At 36.1% G+C, this 22,520-nt stretch overlaps 1 protein-coding gene across 1 annotated transcript in view; it reads right to left on the bottom strand.

Moving 5' to 3' along the window:
• Positions 1-441: 441 nt before the first annotated feature.
• ADGB (androglobin) overlaps positions 442-22,520 on the bottom strand; it is a 99,892-nt gene continuing 77,813 nt past the window's right edge. Inside the window, exons 28-35 of the mRNA XM_041423501.1 lie at positions 17,398-17,594; positions 16,121-16,232; positions 9,363-9,472; positions 7,609-7,764; positions 5,689-5,797; positions 3,557-3,644; positions 2,226-2,409; positions 442-588 (exon numbers count right to left, since the gene is read on the bottom strand). Coding sequence (XP_041279435.1) covers positions 442-588; positions 2,226-2,409; positions 3,557-3,644; positions 5,689-5,797; positions 7,609-7,764; positions 9,363-9,472; positions 16,121-16,232; positions 17,398-17,594 — 1,103 coding nt within the window. The remainder of the gene's footprint in view (positions 589-2,225; positions 2,410-3,556; positions 3,645-5,688; positions 5,798-7,608; positions 7,765-9,362; positions 9,473-16,120; positions 16,233-17,397; positions 17,595-22,520) is intronic.

The raw sequence follows: 22,520 nt of genomic DNA, 5'->3' as shown, positions 1-22,520 counted from the left end.
TATGAAAAGTGTGGTTTGCCACTATTTAATTATGATACACTCCACAAGCTGTCATCTACTTAAGGAACCAGGTCAAATGACATTCAAAACTGTCAGGTTGCATTCACTGTTTCAACTCTGATTCATTCTTGACTGGTTTTGTTTTGATTGAAGAAAAAAAGACAAAAGACATTGGGATTTTGGGAGAAGAGCCTTAATGGAATATGAATTTTATTGCAAAGTTATTCTAGCAAAGCATAAAAACTTTAATAGCAGCGAGTAGCTTTGTAGAATATTAAAGTGTTTCACTAGCAACAAGCAAGGAGATAAAATGTGATATAGTTGCCAAAAATACTTGAAAATAATAAACACTTTGTCATCTTTGCATATGAACTTTCTTTCCCAAACTGTTAAATACAATTCACGAGTGATAGCAACTGCACTTTTTTTGCTAAACCTTTACTATTTTTTCTTTCTCCTTCGATCTGCTTTCAGGGCTGCTTCCTGAGCTGCCAGTTCTTCTTCTTTTATACGCTTGGCCTCCAGCAGCTGATTTCTGTATGCTTCCCGAATGCTGTAAACTCTGCCTCGTGCTTCATCCAAGGATGCCTAGCCAAAAACAAACAGCAATACTGCCCTGCTCAACACATCAGTCTTGGTTTCACCACATGCAACTGCATCCTTCCTGTTCTATTTCACTTTGTGGCTCTCTAAGTACAAGGAGAGCATCTCTGCTTTTCTTTTTACATGGATGTTTATTGACTTCTCAGAGGAAACAGCTATATGTCAACCTTTTCACCATGAAGAAGAGAAAGTTCAGGAAAATTCTTTTTAAACTGCTGGCATAATAAGCTAGTTGTGTGAAAGAAGAATAGGGCAATAGAGTAGTTACCTATCTGGACCTAGTTCCTTTTCAGTTACTGGTTTGCTTTGCAGTCTTAAACAAGTGTATTAAAAACTAGGTGTTAGAAATGCTGGAATGGCTTAGGAGTTGTGGCCTTTTAAGAGGCTAAAGGAGTCTAAATCATAATGATCTTCAATGAGACTTGGGGCAAGTGGGATTTTGACACCTCTGAAAACTTTTCCCTTTCTATTTCCATCCTGAAAAATGGAGATACCTGGAAATGTGTATATAGTTCTTTGTGGTCTACAGATGGAAGGACTGCAAAAGAGCTTATCAGCACAGTGTGCATATTCACAAACGAATCTCGATTTAAATTCGTACTGTGAAACATTTTTAATGGAAATACTTTCTAGAAAGAGTCGAGGATCTACTCTTGTGAAAAATTTGCCCTTATAATATACAATATGTTAGGCATCCAAAATCATAGCAACATCTTAAAACCTTGACTGGCATCCTTATTAGGGTCAGCCACTGTTGGAGAACTGTGACTCCTTGCTGACCTGTAGTTGATTAATATAAATGAGACTGTATGGGAACTAGCTAAGGAGATGCTTTCAAGTAAGATTTCTGTAAATAGGTTGTTTTGATGTAAAATTATTTTTACTGTTTCTTATCCAGTTTTAAGAGCTCTGAATTGAGCAGCTGGTTGATAGTGGTTATTGTATCACCACTATAACAAACGATTTTTTTCCTGTTGATGCTCAACAGTTAAGCCAGTTTGGTAAGATACTTGTGCCAATTTCATGTACAGTGCATTGGCTGAGTTAATCCTCACAATGAATCCTACACTAATGCTACCACCTTTATTATTTATAGACATGGTTTTTTTGAGGTTTAATAATATAAATTCTTCATTTGCTGGCATCATGCATATTCCAAGAAAACTGCATTCTCTAACTTTTCTGAGACACATTAAGAACAACTTATCCCCCTGTATAATTGTTTTTTTATTACTTTTCAAAAAGCTGTATACAAGTCTATAACCAAAAAAATAACCAGACTGGAGATGCTTTACTTAATAAGCGTCTGGTCATATATATCAGTTTTTGGTCAGTTTCCTTCTGACTTATAACCATCCTTTTATGGTGATATAATAACATTTTTTGCAGAGAGTGTATCAACAAAGTACCAAGAATATAATATTAAAGATATCATGCAGTACTTTTTTTTTTACTTTAGAACTTTTAGTTTTAACCTTTTCCCAAGTGAAATTTCAGTCTTGTTCGTTGCTTCTAATCTCTAGTACTGAATACAAAAGCTTTGATAATGGTTGATCAGGATACTCAGACTAGTGGTGGACATCACAGCACCAGTTAACTGGAAAGTAATCTTGAAAACATACCTGCAGGTTCTCATACATTTCAAGTATATTTTGCTTCAATAAAATTCTCTCATTTTCTTCTTTTTCTCTTTGTTCCATAGCCAGCATGCAAAATTGCCTATAATGGTTGAATTTTTCTTCATTACGCATCTGTTGCTGTTGAATGATAGACTCATTTCTCAGCAAAGGTTCAGGCAATGTTTTTCTGAAAGAAATACAAAACAGATATTTGTCTCATATCAAATGCAGTTTTGGTTGTTGTCTGTTTTGCTTAGCATCTATATGCAGGTATTTGGCTTATATTTGGCAACACCACCATCATATGGCTAATATGATTAAGGAGTCACTTTTCCTCTGCTTCTATATAATACCAATAAGAAAATACATTCCTGAGGCCAGGTCTTCTTACACTTGAGTGTCTATTTTAAATCTATTTGTAAAATCATGATCATCTTCAAGCATACGAGAAACTCCTATATGTGACACTTACTTTTAATTTGTAAGAAATATATTTTCAGAAGTTTTGATATTATAATTGAGACAAATGCAATTTATCTTGTAGGGATTTTATTGCTTTTGGCATAATGGCAGGTAAGTGGATAATATACTTTTATATTTTGTCCTAAATGACTAGTGTAAAAGTCAAGGAGTTGAAGACAAATGAGCTTACAAAATTTAAGCTTGTGGATGGTATCTTGCCATATTTTTGCCTTACTGTTTTAGTGCTATTCACTTCAATATAATATGAATTTCCTTCTGAATTTAAAATTTAATTTGAGCAGATTTTTCAGCATTTTTGAAGTCTTTTGAAGATCAATGAAATAGAAAAAAGGCCACATTGAATATAAATGGACTTAAGGATGAAATGGGTTATAACTGCAGCACAGCAAACAAGGAGGTGCATTTAAATTAGCTCCATAAGTTCATGTCAACACTTGTAATAAAGAACATAGTTCTTTTGAATAATAGATGTAATTAGTGCAATTATTTCAGCTGTTAACTATTATTAACTGAACTGCATTTATTAAGTATGTTATTTTAAACCAGCATAACATCCTGACAAATTTTTTATGACCCTGGGATTGGCTGAGTTGGTTGGAGTGTGGTGCTGATAACACCAAGCTTGTGCGATCAATCCCTGTACAGGCCATTCACTGAAGAGCTGGACTTGATGATCCTTGTGGGTCCCTTCCAACTCAGAATATTCTGGGATTTGGATGCTTCTTTCAAGAAGACTGAAATAAGCATATTTGCCCAAACACTGATTTTCTTCAAATGTTTATGTCAGATACTCATTACATGCAGTGCAGTGATTCAACACCTTTGACATTTATTATGTTAGGGCAGTTTACCTTGTGTAAGGACTAAGGTCTATAAGCTCCCATTTTTTTTGCTGTGTTTTCAGTCTTGAATCAATAGCTGTTTCTGGTGATTGCTTTCCTGTGGTAAGAAAATATAAAACAAAATAGATTCAACTGGTTATGTGGTTATCCTAGGGAGCTCCACCTAAATTTTTATACCAATTTTTCTTCCTTTGGCTCAGCAAAATACATTATTAAATGAGAATAGAGGCTGGAGAGGTATAATATTTCTGCCCATTTATTTCCAACACTTAGGATAGAATAAAAAATGCTATAAAAAACCCACATATACACATAAGGAAATTAATATGTGTATTTTAACTAAAAGCCCTCTGCTCATGAAAGTTAGTAAATCTAAGCAAAAACATCGACTTTGCAGTGCCTAAAAGATATAAAAACAACTTCTGGGTATCATATTCTTCTGTTTAAAAAAAATCAGTAAAAATCTGATTCTGCAGATTCCTGGCTGTAGTTTAAAAAAATTACATTCCCTCTGGGGAGAAGATTTAATTTAAGAAATACCTATTTAAAGAAAAACCATAACATAATAAAACTGGTATTCTGAAATCTTAGACTTTTTTTTTTAACATAAAGTGGATAAAACTTGGTGTGTTTTATTGTAGCATTCTTGCAGTACAGTGACACATCTGATATTAAGCATGGCAATGGGCTGAGCTGCTTTGTCATTATTTCAATGCTTCTTCCTTCTTTCAATTTGTCTCGATGTGCTGAAAAAACCTGGAAATTTGATGAGATTTAATGATGACTGCACTAGTTTTATCAAAACTCTTTTATTACCTTACTTGTAGCAATAACCAATTGAATTATGTTAAAAATATTACTGGACTTTTTTCATGAGAAATAGAAAGAGGTTTCTGAGCATTAAAATAATTACTTTTTATATATTTACTGCCTATACGTAGACAAATATATCAGCCTTCTCTGATGGTCTCATAGGATGACTTGGATCTTTGGAAGTGCCTTATTCACTGCCCATTAGTACAGTATTCTCCAGAACACAAAAATCCTCATTAAGATACTGCATATTACAGAAATGTTCAATCTCATCATTGCCAAATGCTGCACTCTGTGGAACAGAACCACAATAACTTCAAGTCATTGGGGTGTCATTCTTTACTTCCTAAGACATTACATTAGACTCTAAATGCTTAGTTTAGAACAAAGCTCTTGGTGGACAACCATTAATTCTGAAGTCCTCCAGCCAGCAACTTTGAGGAAACAATATTGTTTCAAGTAACCAATACTGTTAAAGGCATTAGGTGAGGATTCATTCTACTTTAATTTCTGAATCTGAATCTTTCCTGTGAAGATTACTTACTGGGATGGAAAAATATTAATCTATAGTTAAGTACTGGTCACAGGTTCTAGTTCCATGCACATGAGTCATGATCAGATATTGTCACAATCAGACTGGGAAGCATTCTTTCCTTTTTGTGATGGCCTCATCTCAGTGTAATCAGAAAAAAAAAAAAAAAAACAAACCCAAAAAATAACAAACAGCTTGAAGCCTTGCATCCAGCTCAACTTTTCATCAGAGTACAAAAATTGGCAGGGAATACATATGAAGAATCCATCAAAGTTGTAATCACTAAATAAAACTAGACAGCAGTTACGGAAGCTTCCAGGAAACTGATGCTACTCAGTATGCACTTTTTGACACCTCACTTCCAGACCACTCTCCATGAACAGTTTCCATGAACATGCACTTTAGGTGTATTAGTCTCTTACTGACATGCTATTTTAGCTGCTACATTTCTACACTAATGAACTCTAGTACTTGGAATTGAGAGAGAAGGTATTTTCCACTAAACTTCCAAAAATTTCAGATTAATTTAGGGTTAGAATTCTACTACAGAAGGGCTATCTGAAGTTTGCTTAAGAGTATCTTAGCAGCCTCCAAGAGCTGTGAGGCTGTATCTGTGTCTGGCAATAGAGCAATGAAACAATTAAAATAAAGAGGGGATAGAGAGCAAGCCTGCCATTGCACATTTGGACACCTTTATCGGGGCTGATCTATCCATCTATTACCAGTATTTAATGCAGAAGTCTTTCCTAAGGAGTGGAACATGGTAAACAGAAGACACAGAAAGTTGTTCTCTTACCTTCTTCTCCTGAGCTAGGTGTTAAGTCGGCAGTCTCAGCCCCAGCTATGGGTTCCTCTGAGTCTCTCACAGCATACTTATTAATAAAACGCACACGTTCCTGAAAAGCCTACAGATCAAAAGATTTATAATCCAGATAACAAAACTTTTACAGCATATTTCAAGTCTCAAAGCATTTTCAAAAATAGGATTCTGTAAGTCTTCAGTAAGACCTAACATCAGAGAGCAGTTTGCAAGTCTGCCTGGTGCTGGAATCAGAAGCGATACCAGGATCCTACTGAATCAGTCATGAGACATTGCACACTTACACTAAAGATCACTGTCCAATGAAATGCTGGGAAATCACTGATCTCTGGGCAGTTTAAAATAGTATTGGGATTAAAAATAAAATAAAAGCTGTATAGCTGAATGTATGGCTAATGCATCTCCTACGGGCTCCTACAGCCTGATAATTTAGACTTCCTCTTGAAAAATGGGACCTTTGGGTGCAAACCCTTTCAGACTCAATTATCTTTGATGCCAAAACCAGACATCAGCACTTCTGTCTTTTCAGAAGGAGACTTTGACTTACTTGGCATTCTCTTAAGGGCTGTCACTGCCAGAATGGACAGAGAAGCCCTTTGGCTTTTGGTCAGCTTGGAGTCAGGCACTCAATTTTCAGTCAGAGAGTCTGTGACCCATGGGATAGGTATATATTGGGCCAGGGTTGTCAAGAAGAAAGGAGCGGAGAAGCTACTTAATCCTGGTAGCTTACCCCCAATTTAGACCTTGTTTTAGCATATTCTGTTGTTGCTGCAATTTTCTTAATGACAGCTGTTTTAAAAAAAGTCACAAACCTAAGCAGCTTCAAAAGTAGTTGCAATTCAGTTGATTTTCTGATTAAAAAAGATAACGGTGATAGAACAAGACTCTGAAGCGTCTTCACACATCAAAGTGATTAATTTCTAGCTAACCTTTAGGAGGCTGTACTTGCATTTTCAGTCTCAGCAAAACTAATAAAAGCTGCAGAACAGCATTTCTGCTTAGTTCAGAATTTAATAGAATAGTGTCAGGAAAAGTTTTGAGCTTTGAACACACTGAAAAGAACTGAGAAAATCTGAGAATGTAACTGGGAAGACTCATGTCTGAGGTTCACTTCTGAAAGGTAATACTAAAACCCCCACATTTCTAAGCTGGGGATTCTGGCTGAACATACCTTAATGGACAATGGTATTGGTGGTGATAGGGAATGACTGTCAAGTGAGTTTGAAGACTGCACTTTGTTATTTTATTTTTCTTTAGTAACGATGCTTCCAATTCTGAATCACTTTTTGCTTTGCTAGAAAGAACATGTATTATTTTTCCAATTCAAGCATATGTCACGTCAAAAGCACCCAGATGCACCTGGCAACTAGATCAGTATTTCTTCTCCAAAACTGTGAATTCATACTGAGCGTGTTACAGGCTCTTAGGAAACTTGCAATGCAGACTGAATTTGGAATCCTGGCTGTAAGGGACAATTTGGGTACTGATATGACCAGGTGCCACATCTTCAGGAGAAATAATTTTTGGCATGTTCATAGCAGTGTATATCTCGATAGAATCTGTTCATGCTAAATATTAAACTTGTCACAAGTAGCAACTTTGCAAATGCGTAGAGGTAGTGGGCTTTCTAAGGAGAAACTTTTCTATATCTTGTAAAGTATAATCTAAAGTCTCAGTGATCTACAGAAGTCTGATGCAGATCATGTGGAGTCCTACCCAGAATTCAGGCATATAATCACATTTAATTCTTTAAACTGTAAAATTTCCTGTCTTCCAGAGGGGTGAAGAGAACAGCCCTATGAAAGCTGGTTTCTGTTGTGGCAGCTGTTCTACCATTACAACAACTCCTGGAACTTATGAAAAAACATCACTGCAGAGAGAGCACTCTGGTGTTACCTTGACAGCTCTCCCTGGCTCCGCAGACTCCCATGCTTCTTTCATGGCTCTGATCTCATCTACTCGCCGGGTGTCCTTCTTCACCTCCAGAAAGTCTGCCTCTTTCTGCTCATTAACTATGCGTAAAATCCAGTAGGGTGTGTTTGAATCTCCTGGCTGAAAGTATCATAAACATAGTGTAGTCACTGGTACGATCTATTACCACTCTTTTAGGGTGAAGTTATGTTTTGTATACTGTTAATTTTTCTGACTGATATACATTGCACATTGAGTGACTTTGATATGCATTATGACACAAACAGAGGCTGCCAAGGGAAAGAAAGATTACTTTGCAATGCATGGAAGCTCTTTGAGGTGTTTTGTTTATATGTTTTCCCCCATCCCCATGCAGCATGCTCCACACTCCCAGTTCTTCTGAACAGTTTGTCTGAACAAGAGTATTTTGTGTGATTTTTCATAAAATTCTCTCCTCTCCTCTCCTCTCCTCTCCTCTCCTCTCCTCTCCTCTCCTCTCCTCTCCTCTCCTCTCCTCTCCTCTCCTTCCACAAGGTTCTTCACTAGAAGCCTTATTATATTCAAGTGGGGGTTTTGTATAGAAATAAACCTTGCTCTGTCTTATAAGGTTCCTTTCAAATCACTTCCCAGTCTCCAAAACACCTTAACATATGGCTTCTCCAGAATCACAGGGTAAGTAGGGTCTGAAGTCTAGTAGACTATTCTGATGCCTGACCAAGAAATGAGATATTGTGCTGCATATATTTCTGGAAAACATATAATCTGAAGAAGCTTTAAGCCTAAGACTTAGAACTAGGGTTAGGAGTTCAGCTCTTGTTTGAGACTAAAGATGGACATCTTCTCTTTCTGAGAGGGCTCCATCTCAAAATTTGTATGTGTTTTAGTGGTGGACTCCCAAGAACCATCATCCCAGCACCTCTAGTGTAAGGCACTGTTCCAGAACTCTGTATAATTAGGTGTGGATATGAATCACAGGGAAGTCTGCTGTGCAGCAAGGTTAGTCAACTAAAAAAAATCAGTAGAGATTTCTTAATGAAAACCTCTATGGTTCTTTGCTTAAACTGCACACCATGAGGCAGCAAAATTCCAAGCAAAAGCAATGCCATTAAACAAGAAGCAGTCCGTTCCTTCATTGCTTTCCATTAATCCATTTGCAACCAGTAATGTCAATTATTCCTTTTAAGGCACAAAGGCTGGCAACAGCTTTTCAGAGAGCCACAGAACACTCAGATGATCCATCCCATGGGATAAGAACTTCCAAGTAAGTAAGTACACACCGATTTTTCTGCCACTGTATGTCTGCATGCTAATAACAATTGTGATATATGAGACAGGAACTGATTACAGTGGAAAGACCTATTTCATCTCTCTAGAAAGTCATGGAAGCCTCTACAATGAGAGATTAATGGGACACAAATATGGTGAATTCTTGCAATTTAGTAAGTCTTCAGCAGAGACAGAAACTACACCAACAAAAGGAACAACCAGTTTTTCATTTATACATAAACAAAGAAATGAGCAAATTGTGTCTCTAAATCCAGACTGCACATCTTTTACGTTCAACATTTTTAATTCAACCTTTCTCAAGTGTTAAGCTAAAAAGATGGCAAAGCAGGGTATAGAGAAATACAAGGGACATCAGAAGTCCTAGCAGTACTGATCTGCAGACCTGAGAATGTCTCTATATTCAGTGCAAGGATGGCACATTCAATAAATCCAGGGTTTGGCTTTGTTCTCACCTGAGATTCAAGTGATGCACTTTCTTTCCTGAACTTCTCATTTTCTGTCTTCTCAAATGCGTTATCTTTTGATGTTCTGGTTGATTTAGGAATACTTGCAGTCTTTTTTACTTGGAAAGAAGTGAGAATTAGGGGAAAGCGGTGCTCCTCATATTTTCTCCTGTGTGTTACTCAGATATAGTTATAATGCATTATGATTTAGATAATATAATATAGTTAATATATAATATAGTTCCCCATATAAAACCCAGGGTGGAATAACAGCACAAAACAGCCATACAAAGAGACAAAGGAAAGCCAGTTAATTAGTTGACACTTTCAAGTACTACGAAGAAAGACTATGAGGTCCAAACAACTTTAAAAAACATATTTACAAGGTGAACACATGTCAGCCTTATCTGTCCTAAATACAACTTTACCCAGGGCTTAACTGAGAGTTTTTCATGGTGCCTGCCAGCAGTCACTGCATTACTACTTTGTCTATGGGTCAGTATAAAGACTGCAATGCACAGAATCACAGCCTGACTCTCACTTCACTTCTGTAGTCTCATACAATCTCTGTCGGTGTTTGTTATGCACCAGGAAAGAAGGTAAAGTCAATGTTCTCATTATCTCCCATCCTAAGACTATCTAGAACAGAGAATGTAAATACACCCCATAAAATGCAAGGAAGTTAAAGCAAAGAAACATGTTTGAGACTCAATGCATATTTAAGAAATGCAAAATTGTCATTGTCAGAACTATCTAGGAACATTTTAAATTAACTGTATTATCAGTACATATGTATATTATATGTTTGAATTAATGATACTGAGAATTGACATTTGCAACAGTTATTTTGCAATGTCTTAGCTGGTGAGAGCTGTAAACAAGACTTCTTGCATGTCATATTGTTTTTAAAATAAATTAATAAATAAAGCATGTAACAGCATATAACTTTTTTAGCATAAAGGATGTGTCAGTTGAAACAACCAGGGATGAATCCAAAACACTATGAGAAAGATTAAAAAGCTGAGTCTGAAATCTCCATTTCCTTCCACCTTCCTACTGCCTGAAACATTGAGAGAAGTGCTGAAAACCTAGATTTAACCAATATGCTAAAACACGGGACTTCTCTCAGAAAAAAAAAAAAAATTATATGAGTGACTGTTTCACAGACTGATGATAATAATAAGATATCTTTCACTTAATGCTTTTAAGGTAGATGTCTTTCTTAGTGCTTTTCCACTTTCTTTCCACTGAGGACAAATCATTGTACTGCACAATTAATGAGCTTTGGATGAGAGCTGCATTGTCATATGGATATATAAAGTGGCTATATGGATACATAAAGTTGTAAATATTAAATATATAGAAACATATTTGTAACTCAAATATATAATATACAAATATATATTATATAAGTGTATTACATCATACATCGTACATGTGTTTGTCTAGAAATGGTATTATTCTTTTCTCCTCATGATACTTAAAAAATGTCCAGTGACATTTTACACTAAAGTGTAAAGCTTAAATTGGTTCAGTGCTACTAAGGCATATATTAATGAATAAAAGCAAAAAAATTAAAGTGATCTCCACAAATACTGAATATACTAAAACTCCATAAGAAATGCAAATATAAAACATGTGATTTAATTATGTGATGACATAATTAAAAGTTATAAAATTATTATATACATGACTCTCCCTTTAATTTCACATTATCATTACATACTAGCACCATAAATCAGGCTGGTGTACATACATTATTCAAAGTATTATTAAATTTTAGAGATCAATTATTTATTGCTTACACAAACACTCAAAGACATTCAGTGTAGTTAGCTAAATGATCCCAGACAAAGACTTTCTATGTCATGGGATAGTACAGGCTTTGTCTGGTTTCTAGAAATATTTTGTGACTCTCAATTATAACATTTTGATGCTCTGAACTTATAGCATACCCTGATAAGTTAGTAAAGAACAAGCAAGCATGAGAAATGACAGGGGCTAGAATGAGGTAACCTACTTTAACTCCAGCCTATGAAGGCTTAGGGCAGGATTAAGTTGAGATCTCCAAGCTCTCCCATGTACTGCACTCTCCAGGTTCCCCCAGCCCTTCCCACTTCCTCAGCAGAGCAAGCAGTATCCCAGTTTAGGGATCAACCTCCAGAAATGCCTGGAGGGGGCAATGACTGCATTTTAGCTCGCTGCCCACTCTGATTCAAAGGGAGATGTGAGCAGCAGCTTGGGACTTTTCTAAGGGCAAAGCCAGGCAAATGCTTTGTGGGATATGATAAGAAAGGCAGGCAGATGATACAGAAAGTAAAAGGACATTCCAGCTCGCAGCTTATGCATCAATCATCACAAACTCTCAGTGGCAGTTTTTTATATCTGTGTGGCACCAAGAAAAGCTTGGGCATCACACAGGCTGACAGTGATGACACACAGCTGACAGCAACTTTAAAATTAGCTTGTCTACTGCTTTTCAATTATTTACACAAAAATTCATTTAGTCTAATGCCAAATGGGACCAAAGTGATTGTCCAATCTGATGACCAAAGTGATCATCCAATCTGATGATAACTTGTCTATGACAAGTTAAAAAATTGCACCAAATGATTCCTAGCTGAAACTCAGCTTCAGATTGAGAAACATCAATTCTAATTTTTAGATAGACAGCTACTCCTGGTTTATGAAATTTAAATTACAGAGAATCTATCTTATTCATAGGTATAACACAGAGGAGTCATTTGTAGCTTTCTTTGAGAAGATATCATGCTACTGCTGTCTGAAATAGGCTCTGAGCATTTAGTGGGGTTACCCAGTAGTTGGTAGTAATGACTGTTAGTTTCCCGATGAGGGACTTTCAGATTTCATTAAGAAAAGATTGAGAAGTTCAGCTGTCGCTTTTCCTGTCTTAGACTGGACCCTCAGAAGGATTCTTGACAGATGGCAATGTCAAAAGTCTTTCTAAAGTTGGGCTCACCCAGACATTAAAGTTGCAGAAAAAATACACTCAGATAGAAGCAAACCAATAATGTGGTTGCAGTAGTAGTGTGGGGTTAGGGTGTGGCTTTGAGATCTACAGAACCATCGTGTATCCTCTGTGAACTATTTGTTCACTGAACACCAGGCCAGTGATTAATCACTACTGACAAGCAAGCTGGGAAAGAGAGAGAGAGAGATCTGAACATCCTGTTAAAAATCCCATGGAATCCTCTCCTTGGCATGAGCCAGCAAGTTCTCCTGTGGGAAAATAAAACCTGTGGGAGAAACTTTGAGTGCTCTGGAGGATAAAAAGGAATATTCCAAAACATATTGCCTGTCCTGCCTTTTCAAACCTACCTCTACTACCTGGGCTGGGCACTCCATCTTCTCCTCCTTTCCCAGTTGCATAGACAGCCCTTATCAACAGCTCACACTCCTAAGTTAATTTAAGGCAATATGTAAAATACATGCTGCAGTTAGCATTCAGCACACAGTGATGATTCAGCTTGGGGTTGTGACAGTTGCACAATAAAACTGATATTCTTACCACAAGAAAAATAAAACCAAAGAACCCAGAAACATAATAGCTGAAATCCTAAATACAAAATGAACCTTAAAATGATTTTGTTCACACAGTCAAGCAACTGAAAATGGTACTAGAAGTTGTAAGATTGCCTGCTTATTGTTCCCCTTTTACACAAGAATCTTGAGCTTGCATTTTTAAAAGTCTTTTTCCATTGAAGGCTTGCTCTGTAATAGTTCTCAGAAGAAAGAGGCAAAAAAAAAAGAGAAAAACCCAAAAAAAACCAAAAAGGAAGAAAGAGAATGAAGAAGAAGAATGAACACAGTATAAATAACGCACATGGAACCTCCTCATTTCTGTGTACTTAGGTTTTCCTGCCTAATGCCTTTTTAATGTTTTGTTTGTGCAGTGGGCTCTTTAATGAAGCATTTAATGTGATTTTATATGTAATAAATATGAATAAGTATTATTCACAAAGTAACTTTCACTAACACAGTTCTGTTTACAAGTACAAACATCAAGAAATACAAAATTATCATAGCATCTGTATACCAGAGAATTTACTTTCTTCAAAAATGTTCTAAATAAGCATTTATAATATTGGTGAATATCAAGAGTATAATAGCATGGGTCTTAATTTAAAGGGAGACTTGTTTAAAAGATTTGAGCACATCTTAATGCAAAGTCGAAATATACTTTTGCCATGATAAATTAGCTTTAATACAAAATTAACTCTAGATGGCAGTGTTGGCTTGCATGAAAAAGGGTTACTTGAAAAAGGGAAACGTTTTGCATAAATTTTTCACCTGGCTCACTGCAGCATTCTTAAAAATCACGTGGTGAAACAATACCTTTATGGTTACATACCAACATTATTATTACTGGATGAATTTTGTGTCTGACAACTTGTGTCAGCAATTTTAAATGGTAAAGGTCAGATTTCAAACTGATTCAAGACTAGCTCACCATCAGAAAAAGGAATAAATGTTTGGGCTTTCCCCCAGAATATTTAACTATAGTAAGAACTTCAGATAAATATTGCTGTTAAGAGGGGTACAAAAAAGAAACACTAAGTATTAAGTGAGTATTGATGCTTCAACTTTTTTATATAAGTTGTGTTTAAACTCTCTTGGTGGCCTAGGCAATCTGTTGGTATCCTTGTATAAACAGAAACACTCAATAAAAAATGTGAAATGGATTTGGTTACTTTGAAAGGCAGCATTTATGAGAGGGCACAAAAATTACACCATTTAAAAATTATTATATTTACACCACTTTAAAATAATCCCAAGGAAAAAAATGCTTGTTGTCACTGCCTGTAGTTTGTTTGACTGCAAATGAGCATCAGTTAGCATGGAGAAGGGGAGCTATGAACTGGAATACTGCTGCCTTGAATTCAACATGAGAACATGCATGCCATTGCCAAGGTTCAGTGATACGAGCTGAGAACTAGTGAAGAAATTTAAGAGATAAGTGACCCCCTTTGACCTGCAGTTTTACAGATCATGGTGAAGCTGTATAAAAGGATATTGTCAAGTGCAAGCTGTCACTATGTAGCCAACCCAGAAGGGTAAGAGGATGTAACAGAATGCCTGTTGTGAGAAGGAGTCTGACAGGGAAAACTAAGAGAATGAATGGAATCATCTAGGAAGAAAAGATGATATTGTGAAGAACACAACAAAACACAAGCAGGTGAAACCACTAAAAGAGCTGTGTACAAGCCTGTAAGCCCACGTGACATAGCTCCTCAAATGCTACTAAAACTGAGTACAGAATATAGTAAACCAAGAAGATACATATTTTTAAAGTCGCATAATAATAACTAAAGAAATAATGAAAAAAAATCTCAAATACTGCATACGTCCCAAACCCAAGAAATTAAATAATATCCATCAGCAATTACTACTGCTGAATCTAAGTTCAGTCCAGAGTACTAGAAATTACTGAAAAAAGACCTGACCAGACATTTAAAAAGAAACGTAAATAGAATAAAAAGTGAGACATACCACTAGCAAATAAAAATCAAACCATCCTAAATATTTCTTTTTTTAGTATTAGCAAGTGTATATATATGGGGAACCAAATAATTTTTTCTTATTACTTCTTTTAAAAATTGAGTTATAGAACTTTAATATTAATGATACAGAAAATCTATTGAATGATGGGAAGTAATATTTTAGGTTCTGCAGGAACCTAGGGGTGAGAACACAGGAGAATCAGCTGCATGTGTGTGTGATGTTCTGCACCAGCAGCTGGGATAGGGCTGCAGCCTCAGAGCTCGTAGGGGATGCAGAGGCAAGCTGCTGGGCACATTAGGTGTCTAAGTGCAGCTGGTGGAAGGACCTACCTTTTTAGAAATACACAGTCTATCTAGGGGACTTCCATTCTTCCAGCCCAAGAGGGAAAAGCAGGATAATGCAGCTGGTGCTGTTTGTGCTCTCTCTGTCTGAGATCTCTGTAGCTGGCAATGTGCGTGTGTTTATATGTACATATACACACATATACATCGAGTGTATCTGTGTCTATGTGCACGTGCTTGGTGGGATTACACCTTCAGCCCCACAAACAGTTGGATCTGGGAATGTGCAGTGGCAGAGGCTTGCCTCTCTCAGGCTTTTGCGTCCAGAATGATAAACTTTAACATAATAAAGATTTACATAATTTTGTATCAACCTTGCTGATAAATGAAGAAGAAAATATGAGACATTTATCTAATTTACAGAATACTGACTAGGATTCTAAGTGCTTTTAATATGTCTTGGGGTTGGTTTTTATTGTCCCTTAAGAAGAAATGCTACAATAATCCGTAAAAAACCCAAAACCTTCTGTAATTTCTCTGTCCCCTTTGTGACTTAGACATACAGACTGTACTTGGGAACTTTCCTAGTCTTTTCTCTTGCTAAATTCTTCTCCTAATAGTACAGGAGGAATACATTTCCCAAACCAGGCCTTTTCCCCTATCTCATTCAGTGCATTTTCTGCAATTATCAGCAGGCATGCTTCTGTTCCAGATCTCTATCTAAATCTGAGCCATAAGAAGGTGTCTTGCAGTGTAGTCTCAGATTTTCTTATATTTTGTGAACTGAAGATGTAGATGCATGCAAACAAACTTCATTTCTAAGAACTACAGAAGAAAGTTTTCTTGCCTAGTTATTTCACTCAAACAATGAAACAATGAAAAAATGTTGCTTGGAGTAATATGTATTTTTTTAAAATCAGTAACATGATACATTTGACTAAATACGTACTTAGGTTAACCTACCTTTGATTTCATCTTTCTGCATTTCTTTCAGTTCCTGAACAAGCAAAGACTCACTCTCAGTAAGTGGCCAACTATCATGCAACACCAGTGCCTCTACTGAATACTGGTGAGACTGTGAAAGAAAATGCAACATGGTGAAGTCATAACAATTGCAGCAAGCATTCAAGTCCTGCAGGTTAGTACAGTTCCAGCTATTGAATTCAGCAAATAAAACACATAATTAATTTACAAGCTTGCACACAGCAGCATTTACAAGAAGCTTAAAAAATTAATGTTAATTCCACAGATCTTATTTTAATTCCTGTGAAGTTAAACAATTACTCATGTGTTTATCAAGTAAAACTAAACTGGGCTACACAATAAGGAGCTACATTCCTGTAAGATTTCCATGTAACTTCCCTATGTGTGCCATGTACTAAAACAAAGACTTTTGTCTTTGATTGTAAGACTTACTATGGGGCTTTGAACCCTTGTACTAGCACTCAATAATGCCTTAATTTGAGATAGAGGTGACAGGGTCCATGGCTCTTTTAAACTTTGTCTAAACTGAATTGGAAATTATTATATTTAGAAACTGTTTTCAAAAATTCTAATGCCAGTTCTGAGTCAAAGGAACCACTTTGGAGTTTATTTCTCAATAATTTTTGGTTTCTTTCTTTATTTTGTTGCAATTAAACTCAACTATCAAGAAAAAATCACAGCAGAAAAACATGAGAAGATGTAAAACAAGAACTTTTTTCAGAAAGTGTACTCAATTTCTCTAAAATACACAATACTAAATGACATCAAGAAAAACCCATGGTTTGACATTAGCCTCTTGGCTCGAGTAGCAGATATTATGTGTCTGTTACTAAAGCTTGCAGCTGAATGGAAATAGGTGTTTCTCTGTGCAAACTATTACAGATGGCCTTCTATAATATCATCTTTCAAAGAAAGCTCATATTGAAGCATCAAAACTTTAATATAATTTCTGGCAATTTTTGATCTTTATGTGAAAGTTATATTTGTATTAGATTTGCCAAATGAAGAACACTTAAAGATAGAGTAAATCACCTTGATATGAAACCTCCTACTTATTTAGTCATTCATACATGTACATTATTCTTTTTTCATCACTTTGTTCAAAAGCTACGAACAATCTTAATTTTGATTCTTGTTTTTACCCCAGGATAGAAGATTTGCACATGTACCAAAAGAATTAGCAATAACCCTTCACTGTTCATTTGTTTTTTTGTTTTTTTTTCTTTCCAAATCCCAGTGATTAAAAAAACTCTTACTTGTTGTGGGCTTCCAACATTATTTTCAAATTTTTCTGAGACTGAGGATTCATCTGTTAATATCACTGAGCATTCCTGTACAAGGTCTGTCTTGGAAGAAGTTTTGCTGTCCTTTGACGAATTACGACTTCCTTTCTTTATTCGTCCAGTTTCCAATCCCTTCACTGTACTTCTTTGACTAATCTGTAAGTTTTTTACTGCAAGATGACAAAAAAAGGTCCTGAAATTCTATGAATTACTGGCATGATGCACCCAGAAAGTAAAAAAAAAATCAGAAATAATTAGTATAGTCCATTTTCTCATACTGGATTATACTCCCAAGCTTCCAATTAAAACTATACTTATTCCAAATACTACCCTGATTTCATTTTGCATGTAAATCACAAATATCTTCAAAGCAAATAATGAGAAATTTAAGACTGTGTGTATATGACTGTTATGACTATTTATAAAGCATATAACTTTTCCCCTCAAAGCCCATGCTTCTTTCCTGCATTAACCATCACAGCACCATGCTACACGTTACAAAATATAGAGAGCCTTGTGCTCCCTATCATGAGATCCCTTGGTGGCTAATTTAATAAATTGTATAAAACTGGATGAAGGGAAGAGGTACATTGGCCACAGTTCTGGCACTGCATACCCTTACAGAAGTCTCTGAGATTTTTGTGCCAACCTGAAACAAAGATTATTGCTAACCTGAGCTAAAAAAAGAGCCAGTCTTGAAAAGAGATATAAAACTGTTTGTGATCTATCCTTTATCAATGTATACAATTGTCACCTAAAGAAGATGTTATGTGGAAAACTGTGAAAACCAGAATGTTCTAAAGAAGGCTGGGCACTGAAATATTAACCCAAAAAACATAAATTTGTTTTCATTTCTGATGCCATTGAGATGGGGTCTTTTGCCTGCATGTCCGCAGAGAAATTCAAAAAGAATTCTAAAAGTGAACATCTCATAGAAAATTGAATAAGGACAAAGAATAACACCTCTGGGGAAGCAGGTTCACCTGTGTCACACTAACCATTACCTGTGCTACACTGGAGTATCAGCTGAGAAAGAGATATCATTCTGACTTCACTGACTTCACTCCTCCCAGGGTTTATTGTATAAAAAAAAAAGAATGATACTGCATCATTGCAACACTTCAAAAGAAAAATGCACACTTTCATGTATGTTAATGAAACATCCAGGGAAATTTGCAGGAGGTGGCAGGACTATTACACACCAGATTGAACAAAATTTAATGCTGGTGTGTCAAAGAATAAATGCCCAATTAGAGGTTAAGTGTGCCCCTAGAAACTCACATAGAGCCAGGAAATATTGTTTCTTATGAAAGCCAAATGTCATGGATTCCTTCTTGTTGTGTCTTTCCTCTGCATAAACCAGTGCTTCCCGTTCCTAAGAAAAGCAGTAGAAGTCAGGAAATCAAAATCAGATCTTGTAGAGATGATCTCTTAAAGAGATCTCAAACTCTTAATCACAAGTTCTGAGTTGCTCTTCTGCATTGCATTCAGAATCTTTAGCACCAGAGCCATCCCTCTTGCTGTCCCTGTGGAAAAGCCACCTGTGAGAGAAATGTGAAGGAAGACAATACTTGATTTCTCCTAAACCACTTTTTAGGGTGCTGCAGCTCCATGGCTGTTATTTTGCAAAAGGTATGCCTAGCAAGCCTGCAACTGTGGAATAGTTTCTTACTCAGCTACTGCTGAGCTTTCTAGATATCAGTTAATGTCCCATGGTGTGAAGGTGAGAGTAGATGTAATTCACAGTGGTTAGATTATTACGTCTTTCACCAGAAGGAATCAAAATCATGAGGCTTTCACTCAGAAGAGCATTTGGATGAATAAGAAACAATATCCACAGACCTGAATCTTGAATATTCGACGTCTGCAAGAAAACCTCTTTCAAAGAAACCTGTATTCCAGATGGAAGAATAACTACATAAAGACATTTTCTAATTGCCTCTAGTTTACCATTTGCAATATTTGCATAAAGGTTTCAAGTCAGGAATGATCTTCAGTGCCTGTCTGAGCACTCTAAGCAAGGGCCAGTGGATGTAACTTACAAAAGAGTAGCTTGAAAGCAGTGAAGCCACTTAGATGTTCTCCCTTGGAGTCAACAGAGAGGTGAGCTCCACTCCAGGATGTTTTGTGTCGGGGCTTTAGGAGATGTGCGCTGCCCTCTGCAGGAGCTTACCTCTACCGAGCAAGATAGGTAGAGTTCAAGGGAGGCTACAACTGGTTCTCGTGAATGCATCACTATTCTCCTCTCCTCTCTCTCCTCAACCTGAATAGCTTGAGTATTGAACAATTCTATAAAGATTTTCCCAGAGGAAGATCCTGCCATGAAGATAATTCCTCTCAGAATGGTGGAATCCCCCGTAAGAGTCAATTAGCTGCCTTTGCAGGAAAGATCACTCGCAAAAGCTCCCCAAAAGATACACACAGCCGCTAAATCTCGCAATGGTCACCAGGTGGTGCTGTAACACCAATTTCTTTCCTTACTACATACAAAAATACGTGTATGTCACTCTTGATTTTCCTCGGTTCTGGCTAGAAGAAACTTCTACCTACCTCTCTTCCAGATTCAAACAAATATCTGAAAGATATTTTTATACTTTTTAACAGGGTTGCACCAGACTGTTACTGTGGAAAATAAAAGGATTGTGAGCATTCACTTGCCCATCTCTCCTTCGGCAACTCCTGTGCTTGTATCAACAAAACAAATTGTGGTTGCAATGTGTGTGTCAATATGTAAGTCCTTTATTGTCAGGCAAATGTTCAAGGTCCAAGTCATCTGCTACACCTCAGAAGAGGTAAATGCATTCAAAAATCAGTTGGTTTAATGTAGTTTTTGAGCTGTAAAAGAAATTAATAGAACAGCTGTGACTGGAGATGAATTAACAGGCTGTGGGTGGGCAGGGAGATAATGTTTTATTGGTGATGGTTGCGCAATAATGTCATTTAAGAGAAATTCTGGCAACACAGTGATCAATTCTATGAGAGGCAGAACATATGTGGTAGTGAATAAGTGTCAAATTTAGGGATTGTATGTGGCTTAACTAACAAGATTGGTGCCAGTGGTATAGCAGTGTTTTCTGATTATTCTTATTCTGAGAAAACACACTTTTTTAGAGAACAAAGAAATACTGACAGAAGGAATCTTGTTGTATTGGGTGTCAGTAGTACGAATCTTCACCTGAACTTGGAATCAGTATTTCTGAGTGTTTCTATATTGTTATTGTACAGGCCATAAAACCACTTTTGACAATACCAAAGAAATATGCTTTTACAATGCCATAGAATGAACCCTTACTGAACATAGAGACACTCAGCAGATTGGGTAATACAGTACGCTCATATTGGTTATACTGAGTACATTTCACAATATTTTGATTTAATTTGGATGCTATTAAAGTTTCTATACAAAGTATCTTTTTGTGATATACAGGATGTATATTAATAGGAAAAGAACTTCAGTGTTAAGGCCAGTTGGTCTAGTATTGTAAAAATATAAGTTATAGTAAAAAACCCCAACAGTGAGAGCTTCACAGCCATTCATTCCAAATGGCAACTCTATATACTCACACACACTTAATGAGCATCAGAATATTCATTTCAACTTCAAATATAACCTAAAATCATAACACGATTTTATGGCTACCACTGCTAAATAGGCCCTGATTCAAAAACCTTCCTATATTCAATCAGGTTAATGTAACAGATATTTCACCAAATAATTCAAAGTGGATTAAAATAATTATAAATTAGCAGAAATTATTTGTATCATTGCACATTAGAGCTAGAATGTTTGTGTCTGATTTCTGAGGATATTTTGCAAAGTTCTCACATATGTGTCCTGGTAGACTGGCAAAAGCAATGCACCACTTCTAATTATTTTGCCCCATTCTCTCGCTTTCAGCATTTGGTGGAATCCATTTCTCTTCTCTGTCACTTGATTGTGCCTTTTAACTTATTTCAGTCTTCAAACTATCAGCTTTGCAAGGAGACAGTCTCCTGAAACAAAGTTTCTCCTTCACTTTACTGAGGGTAACTTGGCAATTTCCTGCCACTACCATGATGCTGAGCCTAAGCTGAGCTATTTTATATTTTCCTCTTTCTATTTCCAACAGCCTACCATTAAGTTTACCTGTCCACTTCCACATTCCAAAACACATTAACCAAAAATAGCTACTGATTTTCTTGGTAACTCAAGAGAGAATCATGACAGGTTCTCTATGACTTCCTTTAAAAACCTAATGTTTTATTCTGATGAATAAAATTTTAAGTGCATGGTCTCCATAGGACTAATTTTTTTTTTTTACATTTCTGGTAATAACAAGGTGCAGTTGAGACAGAAATCAAGATGTTTCATAAATATTATGAAATTAATTATTTTTCCCATAAAGCATTGGAATTTCATACTGCACATCATGCTAAAGGATCATATTTGAAAACTCCACGGTTCAAAATAGTGGAGGTGAGCAGAAGAAATATAATGCTATTTTGGGCTTTAGCAAAGCAATAATCCAGTATTTGAACAATTTGTCTTTGCCTCAGGTTCTCAATATGCTCAACTAGGCAAACTCAGATTTATAGAAGATTTATTGTTTAGAAGTCTTCATAGAAGGACTGAAGACGTTCATATCTTTCATATCTTATGTATAGCAGTATCACTGAAAAGTACAGTAGCAGACTTGGCTTATAAACATCTGCTTTATTTAAGCAAACTTGTAATTCTTATGAAGAATTAATTTTAAAATTGAAACAAAACTATAATGAATAATTCAAAATAGCACACAAATGAAATGGAAATCATTTGATTTAGAAGTGAGGTGTAGAGAAAACAGGAAAACAGATGCAGATTATCAAAGAAGATGGCATGGCAGTAGCCTCTAAAATCTATTATGTATAAGAAGTATAATGGAGGCAGGCAGATGGTACTTAATTTTTGTTAAAATTACCTGAGCACTACAGGGTCCATTGTTGAAGTATGTCTAAGAATTATGTACCTCATTCAATTGTACTTACTGGTTTTGAACAGTAAAATTAAAGTTAATGAAAAGAGCAGGGGAAAATAGTATTTTCCATGATTATCTATAGTTACTCTAAGAATGTAT

Source organism: Onychostruthus taczanowskii, unplaced genomic scaffold (assembly GCF_017590055.1).
Source record: "Onychostruthus taczanowskii isolate IOZ18803 unplaced genomic scaffold, ASM1759005v1 scaffold78, whole genome shotgun sequence".
Lineage (NCBI taxonomy): Eukaryota > Metazoa > Chordata > Aves > Passeriformes > Passeridae > Onychostruthus > Onychostruthus taczanowskii.
This window is presented reverse-complemented; position numbering and strand designations above follow the sequence as displayed.